We start from the raw sequence: 10,957 nt of genomic DNA on the forward strand, positions 1-10,957 counted from the left end.
GGGTTAGTGGGAAAATGTGGTGATAATGGTGATGTGGTCCATGATATAATCACGCCTAACCGGACTTCCGATATTACTCGATTAGGCGTTGCATGCCAAACGAGTGTGTTTCCGGTCCCAACGCTCGCTCCAGCTGGAGCAAGCAATACAATCGATGGACCAAACATTTATGACTGGATTACACCACTTTTTCTTCGCACAGCGCGAACCGGACATGTCTGATCCCTATTGCATCGCTCTCCCCCGTAGGGACAAGCGACACAATCGTTGGACCGTCAGTCACATTAATCTCAGTGCCAAAAAGACGTAAAGGTCGAATTCCATCGCGGTTTCGTCGTTCCGTAAAAGAACAATAGATGTTTTATTCGGGTTAACCGAAAGGCCATATTGGCGGCACCAACTCTCGACTACCTGAAGAGCACTTTGCATCACATCAGGTCGAATAGGGTGCTTATGAACATACCAACTATCAAAGCTAGGTAGTCGTCGGCAAATCCATATGTTGTAAAACCGCAATTATTAAGTTACCTCAATAGCGTATTTGCTATGAGATTCCACAAAAGTGGTGACAAGACTCCCCCTTGGGGCATCCGCAAACACTCAATTTTCAAATCGCTGCTTGACGCAATGTCGAGAAGAGTTGTCGGTTCCTGAGCATTTGATGAATCGAATTGGTAATCATTGTAGGTAGCCCATGGTTTCACGCGGCTTCCAATATGGCATCGAAGGACACGTTACCCAAGGTACCCTCAATATTCAAGAAAACACCCAAGCAGGATTGCTTTTGAGCGAATGCTTTCTCGATATCGAATACAACTTTGTGTAAAAGAGTCACGGTGGACTTTCCAGATTGATAAGCATGTTGATTCACATAAAGAGGTTTTCCAAATAAACATCACGGATGATCGGTAATGCGTTCCAGACATTTCAGAAGAAAAGAAGTCAGACGGATTGGTCTAAAAGTCTTCGCTTCTTCATACAACGCACGTCCTCCTTTCGGTAGTAATATCACGCCGGGATCTGGGTATATCCGGTAGCAAAACTGCTTACAAGTAGTTTTTTTCAAAACATGTTTGATTAACTCTAATCCCTTTTGGAACAGAACAGGATACATCCCACCCGCTCCTGGAGATTTGAAAGGAGGAAAACTATTAAGTGCCCATTGAATCGATTTAGTAGTTACGATACTGCGAGCCGAAACCAGAGACTCGTAACTACATGAGAAGACATTTGGTTCATCTGTAGATGCTATATCCACACATTCGGGGAAATACTGTACTGTATAAACATTCTAAAACTTCTTCATCAGAAGAAGTAAAGTCACCATTATGAAAGGAATTTCGTTCACTTGGAAATCCTTAGATTTTGAAAGGATTCTGTTCAGCCGACTGACTTCATTCAAACTGGAAACATTTGTACAAAGGTTTTTCCAACCGACTTGAACGACTCTGATCCAGCTGAACGGCGTCTGTTCCAACTCCTTCTACATTGTTTCCTGAGTCTAGTCAGATCGGAAATCCATCATGGGGTCCCTCTTGTAGTCTTCACAGACCGACATGCTTGTTCAAACACTTCCATAATGTAGGATGTTGTTCTATCAACGGCATTATCCAAATCACTTGGATTTTCAATGGACGTAGAATATCCATGAAATTTGGTCGCAACCAATTCAATATAGAGTTCCCAGTTTGTTGACCAGGGATTCATAAAACGCAAAGTCTGCACAGTTACATTTGAATGTTCAAAGAAGCTGTAGACAACTCGTTTGAAATTGTCCGTTGAAGATGATTCATTCTGTGGTAAATATACCGAACAACAGACGTATTTCCTGTTGAGACCACCAACAGTAACATGGATTGTGACAGCACATACATCTCTGGTAGTTAATTCAGAAATGAGTGTAGCAGCGATTGCGCTATTAACGAGCACACATGCGTGGGGCATAGAGCGTGAATTTGCCATTTCAAGTTTGCTGAAAGTAGCAAAAACTGGGTCCACAAGAATACCTAGATAGAAGCTCCCCTTACGACAGTAAGGTTTTTGAACTAACGTCACTTGGGCTGTACCATTTTGCATGAGTCTGCAAAGATTTATAGTTGCTGTTCTTTTACGTTGAAGCTTGATCTGTGCTATCCTAACCGTAGCCACTACCCAAGCTAGGCAGGATTAAGCTTTTTGCAATCTCATCACGAAAAAGACCAGCAGTGAAAAAAACAGATCGGTATCTATTGAAAGTCGCCAAAGGCGAAAAAGCACAACATTGTGTAAAATGCATAATGCGATACCATATAATTGATAATAAAATTGATAAAATTAAATAGCAGCATATTCATAACTCCACCCGTATTTAGCCTCAGCATAAGTTAGGGGTCACCTGTGAGGTGGACTTTTACCACCGGAACAGTATTGAGGCCGACAACAATTGCTAGATCATCGGCCAACTTGAACGAACCCCCAATCGGCCGAACCCCTTCACGCGTGCTGACAGATGGAGGTAGCAAAACGTAATGAAAAATATTTCGGCGCGCAATCGCATCGACTGCTGCGATCTTTCTTTTTCCAACTGTGTTATTATAAAGTTACCTCTCGTCGAGTAAAGACACGTTGTGTTATTAAATAATTATTTTATGATAAAATCTAATTCCGGCGTTATTATTCCATTGAGAACTCTGCCCAATAAACAGGTGGACCGTAATGTTAATTTTTTACCAATTGAAACAACCGCTACCGACACTACGCGGCTATCTAGGCTGCTCGTGAAAATAGAGGTTAATATTGATGATCAACTCCTGACGTGCCCAAGTAACCACCAATCGATTCAATTTTGCATCGTAACCGATTCCAACGTATACTGTACATTTATACAATTTGAAATTAAGGACATTATAAAGCGAAGCCAAATATGGCGCCTGATATGGCACCTACCGCGCCTCTTCCCACCTTCACCCCCTTTGCCACGCAACTGGCTAGGGCGATCGAATGCAAAGATATTATGCGAATTAAATCCTCATTACCTACCTGTTTGTGGCGTAAATTCATTTCAGCTGGCCCGTGCATATATATTGTATATGCCAAAGCTCCTTTTATCGCGCGATTTCACTAGAAACACTAAACTCGTGCATTTTTATCATCCTTCTAAAATATGTTTCTTCCAATCTCTGTTTTTATTCTTCTACGCACAACTAGCGCAACATATTTTTACACGGCACATTCACACTCTTCACAAAACATTATTTAACAAAAATATATTCACTTGAATCGTGGATTTATCAATTTTCCGTAACTGCAGTCAAACTCACTGTTTAATGTTGAAAACCACGAGGAAGTGCTTAAATATTTTCGCTTCCAATTTTACTCCCACGAAATGTAAACAATCACGACGGCAACCACTTGCTATCGTGTTGTTTTGTAGTATTGGTGGCATCTTTAGTAGCTACAGTTTGGTTTTACGATTGTATTTATGATATGCTTTCTCCCTCACAAACACTATCACTGTTTGAAAAAAGTGGTAGTTTAACAAATACTGATGCAGTATTTTATATGGCTTCCTTTTATAATGTCCTTAACATCCTTGTATGATCTCTGTTTTGCTGGGTGAGAGTTGCTAAAATGTGCACTTCGAGAATAAGCGGAAAGTCCCATCCCGTAGTCATGTGGATCGAAGTGCAATTCTTACCAATTCCGATCAATCACGGAGTATAGCAACCATTGACATGAATTTAAATAACTTAGAAAGAGAACCCTTAACCCTTTTAGCACCATTCTCTTCAGAACTGAATTTAGGTAAAGTTAAATAAATCTAAAAGTATTGATAGTGTTAGATAAAAGTATTTTTATTTTCAAAATTATGTTTGGGAATTGCATTATTTTCCAACTTTTTGATCCGCTATAAACAAACCTAGACAAACCAATAATACTTGAACAAATTATAGAATCAATAATTCGCCAACTGTCTTGTTATAAGCTTTTCATCCACTTTAATCAACTTGAATCTAGGAATAAATTATAAACTGTTCAACCACAGAACAGATAGGAAAGATGACAGCAAAAACAGCTACCAAAATAAACGCGAACACTAGCGCACCTGGTGGCGGCGGGCAAGCTTTTTACACGGTAAATTTTTCGAAAAATGTACAGAATTAGACAAGAAAACTCGTCTAAATCTTTTTTAGGATTTCTACTCCAAGGTTGTTGCAAAACGAAGGTAATCTCCAAAGGGAGTGCAATATATTAATTTATTTTGAGGGTAACGAAAAATGGTTTTGCACTTTCTCTCTGTTTTAGTAATCAGATTCTACAATAGTTTTTTTAATTGAATTCGAATATGAATGGTAAATGTTCATTAAAAATAGATTTTTTAGTTGTTTTGTATTGTTTTTCATATCCTCATAGAGAAAGAGTAAGAATGAACCCACGCCATTTGTGTTCATATATTTTAGAAATCAATCCTGCTTTTTACGCTGGTTTGCTATAAACATGAATCACCCCTTTTTGACATGTTTTAGCAACACTATAATGTTTTATGGTTGGATCTAAGCAAACATCTCGAAGTTGAAAATGTTTCATGTTGACAAAGTGATGTCAGAAATTTACGTCTTGAATTTGAAAAATGTGTATCGATACTGTATTTTCTTATTTTATACAAATGTTCTGATTATTTTAGGTTGGCAGGCAGAATAATTGGTTTGGAATAATGCTTGAGAAAAAAATCATTAGGGTGCAAAGCTACTTGGGCACTTTCTACTTTCAATTTTGTGGAGTTGGAATAGATGTGGAAACAATTTCGCCATAGCTGAATTTGAGCTTCTACTGGAAAAAAATGTGAATCAATAAATTGACTTTTTAAGAACAAAATAGCCCTAGGGACGATTCCCGACTGTGTGTAGTTGGTGCGCTTAGAGAACATTAGAAAATGATGTCCATCCTTTAGTGAAGGAGGGAGGTTTATGAAAGTGTTGCATGTATTACAGATGGGAGTGATGGGGGATTCTAGAAATCGTAAAAACGATGGACGTCATGGAAAGATTGAACCTTAGTGAGTCGTACCGATAGAACATACAAACACCTATAATCTACGCTCAATACTTTAATTTTCGTTCCACAAATGTTGGACGTTATTTTTGAACAAGCTCTTGATCCGGCAGGCTGCAGACGGGCACGGTTAAACCAAAATGCTTGATGTTCATTAACGTCGTAGACCTCGGCAAGAAAAAATATATGATCATCTCGTACCACCTCTTCTTTTGTAAAGAAATTGAAAGGAATATGATTTTTTGGCAGCTAAGTTTTTCTAGCCTTGAACGAAAGCACAGAACATTCGAGCCAACAAATGTACTGAAACGATGAAATTATATGTTCAATTGAATTTCTTTAAGTTTCGTTTAAAATTGCATTGATTCGGTTTCGCAACTCTTCTCAAACGAATATCTGTGATCCTATGGTGCCTAAAACGGTGAGACAAGAAGAAAATTAATGATTATTATATGGGAGCTAATTTCGAAATTCAGAAAAAGTAATGATAGCCGATAATGAAAACAGTGAAAATTTTTGACAGTTATATAAAATCACTGCCTACTAAGATTAAACCATAAAATCTGCAGGCAAGAAAAGTCAAAAAGGAATCACCACCAGCAGTTTTATAGCTAGCGTAAAAAGCTGGATAATTTTTCATTTCTAATGACTTTAATGACCTGAATATAACTGATGACCGGAAATGTAATTAACATTACTGGGCAGAATTAAGGCTAAGTAGCCCGTCATTCATTTTGGCAACAATGATGACCTTTCAGCTTGCATTTCAAAGTGATAAAACTCAATCTTGATAGTTTATATTGACTTGAAAAAGTATCACTGTACGCGCTAACATGCATAAAGTATGCTGATACTTTTTCAGCTGTGTCAGTGCCAAACCAACTGATTTTCTTTGATTCGAAATCGTGAGATGGATTAGCAACAATCATCAACGACGCGTACAAATTTCAATGACGGCCTACTTCGCCTTAAGCACGCATTGACCGTTTTTCGGTGGCTGCGATGATAACGCGTACTTTATTCTGTGCAGTACTGTATGTAAGAAAATGATACTTTGCCTCGGACACATTTTCACGTTTCATCAGCTTGCTGGTTTTTTGAAATAGGTTCATGGTCATCCATGATAAATTTAGTTACTTGGGTCAGAGAGAGAGAGGAGACTGCTAGCTTAGATTGCGAGCCCCCAAAAGTCAAGGTTACCTGTCACCTATTGTTAATACCGAAAAACCGCACATTTGAAGGGCAGAGCGTTAAATACCGTAAAAATTCAATAAAAAGTCAACGTGATTTAAATTTTTAGATGTTTTTCAATGATTTCACATTTTAAAAAGTTGAATACCTAAATATAGTTGTGTGTTGGCGAACTGCTATTGATTTTTTTTATATTCATATCCTTTTTCATAGTGAACAACAGGAAGTGAATATGGTTTTGACCGAAACAAGTTCTTCTGAGCGTTGTGCACAACCCAAGAATTAAAGAAAGAAGGCAAGAAAACATACCAAATGTCAATGAGCTGTCTGCTCTCTCTCTCAGATTTAGGTTAAAAATATGGTACTTTTGGGGAAAAATTATGGAATTTGATTTTAAATGTTGATACCATACGAACAATAATGATTCTATAAATAATAAAAAAAAGTCAAAAGGAGTTTTTTTAGAGTTTGCAACTATTATGATCAATCGTAGATCATATTTCAGTAAAAAAAAACCTTGATATAGTCATTAATCATCATCTTAAGTCACGTTGGTTTTATTTTAACTCATGCATCAATATTAATTTAGTTGACCAATAATTGCATTTCTTACAATTTGCACTTATGAAGTCAAGTATCGGGATTACGTCGGATCAGGTTGCTGTCTACACCGCGCTTATTCGTCGTTTCACGCTACAAGTGGCCGATTTCTTCACCCCAGTTTAGTAAACGTGGCTTACGGCTTAAGCGAAAGTAAAAAAATCGGCCCTAAGACACCTAATCGATCCGACTTATTCCCACACTTTGATTCGACATCCCGTACTACGATCCACACTATTTAAGATCGGGGAGATATATGACAAAAATTAGTATAAATGCCATTGGAAAAATAAACAACAACTTATAAATTCACTCGTTTTTCTAATTTTGTAGAACTCGACACTGGTGAAATACCAGAATTTCTAATAATTTCTCTTCCCAGGCTATGAACCAGACGTCAATCATTTACTCTGGATAGCGGATCTAATGCGCCATATCGAGTGCTTAGTTTGAGGATTTGGAGAAAAATCTTGTTTATGCATTCCAAACTAGTGGTGCTGTAGCAAAGAAGATTTGTATTAATTTATTTCAACGAAAAGAAAGAGCATTAAACCACGTCAAATTAATAAACCTTGCATTCATCTAAAAATTTCCACATCAAACTGACAGCTGTTTTTCCTGCTCCTCTTACATCATAGCAAACCTTTGGTAAAAATAATAAACAAAACAAATAATATGTTGGAAGAGGTTTGGGGGCACGAGTTTGTGTTTGAACAGAAAAATCAAACTCGTTAAGCAAATACAGTATTTGCGGCACACTTTGCATAAAGGGAAACTTTTTTTCGACATCTTTTTCTTTACAGGATGGAAGAAAATTGAAATTAGAGATTTTTTTGTAAGTTAAATAACAAATTCATTCCCCGTGAAGCTAGGGGACGGGGGGAACTTGAAAATGGTTGGTTCAGGTCGACAACTCCGGTCGCCCATAAAGGATTTTACCACTTACCACACATTTTTTTACACATTTCCAAAGAAAATTTAAACCCAAAAGGATGCTCAAGTCAATATTTAGCGGAAAATCGTTCATGTTTGCCCATCGGAGCCTATCAGGTTTTTGTAGGCATATATTTTGATGTATGTAGGGAAGATGAACCAGTATTCGCCACCCCGAATTATGTACCGTTGTAAGAAACATATAGGCAAAAACCGTAGCGTGTTAGTCAAATCGTTTTACAATTATACGGAAAGATTCTTAGAAATCTCGAACTTTTCTCAGAAAATAATAAAAAAAATCCTCAGAATATTTGCTTCTTTGCATCATAGTGTTCCTGGATTCATCACCATCAATAAGAAAACTACGTAAATGGCGTATTCAAAAAAAAAATATGACCAGTACTTATATTTTTCAGTTTTCCTTCTCAACATGAATTGGAAGCTTTCGTTCACTGTTTGAACAGTGATCAAGGGTCTTTTGATTTATTTATAAAGCATGTTTTTCCTTGGGGTGGCGAATACTGGTACACCTACCCTACCTACTTGACTGCAAGGCTTACTGTGCCGGCGAATCAACAAAGTTGACATAACGTCAAACAACTTATACGAGCGAAGGAGATCTTTTTAGACGAGACTAACGTCAATATTCTGTACAGTAAATTCCAATTGGGTAAACATTGTTTTATTCGCCTACTCTGCTACATACTTTCTCGTACTCTAGAAGAAATCTGCTTATTGTTCTAGGATGGCTATCTGTTCTGTGGTTCAACCCTAAGGTCCCGGAGATCCGCCACGAGTTCAAAACATATAATCACACTTTTTTCCCTTTGTTTTGTTCCATTTTAGACGAGATAATCAACAACGCGAACACGCTCAACACCGACGACGAGGATGCCGAAGATTCCGAAGATGATGATGACAGCCAGGAAGGCAGTGCCGATCGTCTGTTGGTTTTCTAAAGCGAACGAAGCGCCATTTTCCTTCTGCCCCGCCGCAGAAGAAAAACTTTTTAGTCCCATCATCCCTCCTGGGCTTTCCATACGGAGGTATCAGCTTCCGGTTTTTCTTTTTTGTTCATTTCTCGGTGCAAAGAGTTTCCGTTTCTATTTGGAATAACCGTTGATTTTGGTAGTTGGCTTTTTTGTCATAATTTGCTTTTGAATCATTTTCTCCGTATCTTGGAAACTTGTTGATTGATATGTTTTTGTGCTGAAAACTTTGACGTTCAGTGCATTCCCATGTTTTGTTTCGATGATATAAAAAGAATCTTACATGTCTTTCCCGTATGGAAGCAGAGAAGAAGCGTAAAAACATGAAAATTAGAAAAGCAAACACTAAAACATCCCCGTCCTTTATTAGCGTCGTGAATCTTAACTGTTATTAAGTTTGTACTTTTGGATAAAAATGATTGTGAAACACTAATTATTAGACGAGGAGATAACTAAGGAAAATTTTCGTCCGTAGGATTAAAGGCAGAATTTGGATAGAAATTTGTCAATCAAGAAATGATACCTCTGAATGGTGCTTGGTAGGCTTTTGCGTAGACAAGATGTAGGAATTTACCAACGATTTTGATCAAGGTAGCCTTGAACATTCTTTAAAGTCTTAAGCCTACTGTAGCATGCTTTGATGAAAGATTCTATCGCAATACATACCATGAACTAACGTACGACCTACTGAGGGAGGTATGAACGAATTTGGCTAGCTAAAGAAAATGAACTTGAATTTGTTTTGATATTAATCGCGATATGTCCCAAAATAAAACAGGATCCCTTCCTCTAGTTTGTCAGCCGTGTAACATTTATGTTGTGTTATCGTATTATGTAAGGATGAATACACTCTACTTATAAGTGAAGAAAACAGACGTAAAAATATTGTTGTAAAAAGCCTTATTTTTGCAAGTAAAGATACAATTCAAACTACTACTAGCAAATAAATAAAAAGAGAAAATCGAAAACAAAAACACAACTTTCATTAATCGTAGTAGGTCATCAGTATTTATACTAATGTTAAGCAGCAAACGAAAGTCAGCCACTCTTGATTCAAAAAAAAATGCACCGCGCTTTGAGTGTTGGAAGGGTTAGCAAAGAGAAACAGATGCAACACTAATTGTGATTGTTCTACAACTACACCACCACTACCACCATCAAACCCAATAGATAAAAATATAGTTTAACAGTTGGATTCACATTGCACTGATTTTGCAAACTGGACGCCGCCATCTTGGACGAACGTTTCTTTTGGGTTATCCTAGAAAATGATACAAAAAAAGCTTACTAGAAAAGTCGTCGCAAGCAAAAGTAGAATCAAAGCAAGCAAAACAAGAATGCCACTCGCGTAACCATTTTAGTAGATGAATGATAAGGATATAAGAAGGAAATCGCTAACCCAGAATTGGAAAGCAAGCCAACTAGATGAAGAAATTAAAACTCAACACCCTAATTGGATTAACATTAAATAGCTAATAGGACAATTATACAACACAGGTCAAAATAAGTCAACTCGCAATTCGAACACAAGTGACAAATTTAAGACAAAAATCTCTGTGAATTCTTTTGATATAAGTAAAAAAAAACTTCATACTCATCCACACGTAAGAATGAAAACAGCTGAACAGCAATTGGATACATTCGGAGTGAATCAATACAACAGCCATGTGGCTTTGAATAAGCGAAGAAACCGACAATGTTTGACAATTTAGTAAATCTTAAGCATTTTAATGGAGGACGAGAAATAAACAACATCTGGTAAGGTAGAACAGCGTTTGAATTTCGGATCACATCACATCACTTTCCGTTTCATAATTTTTGCTGTAACTCTCAAATACATAGCTTTATTGGTTTCCTATAGTAAATAGATATATCACAAACGGCATATTTTCTGAGTATTCATATGATTCGATGCATCACAACGCAAGCCACGAGTAGCAAAAACACGAGAAAGATCCATATAGCCTTAATTCCTCAACCATCCTACATGTCATCGATGACTTCAGTGCGCAGCCTTTGGGCGAGCATTTTCCGTAGTTGCAGCGACGATTCCGGTGGATCGGAAGGAACTACGGAGCCAACGGCAGCATCGGATTCCAGTATTTTCTGCGCCACCTGAGCGGAAGCCGGTCGTTGCTCGGTCTTTTTGATTGACTCGTTCAGTTGACGGGCGCGCGCTTGCTTCTTGATCTGGAGGATCTTGTCACGCTGGG

General features: G+C 37.7%; 1 protein-coding gene across 2 annotated transcripts in view; it reads left to right on the forward strand.

The window, feature by feature from the left end:
• LOC5577698 (proteoglycan Cow) overlaps positions 1 to 10,510 on the forward strand; it is a 578,074-nt gene extending 567,564 nt beyond the window's left edge. For both annotated transcript variants that reach the window (XM_021855938.1, XM_021855948.1), the window contains exon 11: positions 8,602 to 10,510. In XM_021855938.1, the coding sequence (XP_021711630.1) occupies positions 8,602 to 8,714 (113 nt within the window). In that variant the 3' untranslated portion in view covers positions 8,715 to 10,510. The remainder of the gene's footprint in view (positions 1 to 8,601) is intronic.
• Positions 10,511 to 10,957: the final 447 nt, after the last annotated feature.

Source organism: Aedes aegypti, chromosome 1 (assembly GCF_002204515.2).
Source record: "Aedes aegypti strain LVP_AGWG chromosome 1, AaegL5.0 Primary Assembly, whole genome shotgun sequence".
Lineage (NCBI taxonomy): Eukaryota > Metazoa > Arthropoda > Insecta > Diptera > Culicidae > Aedes > Aedes aegypti.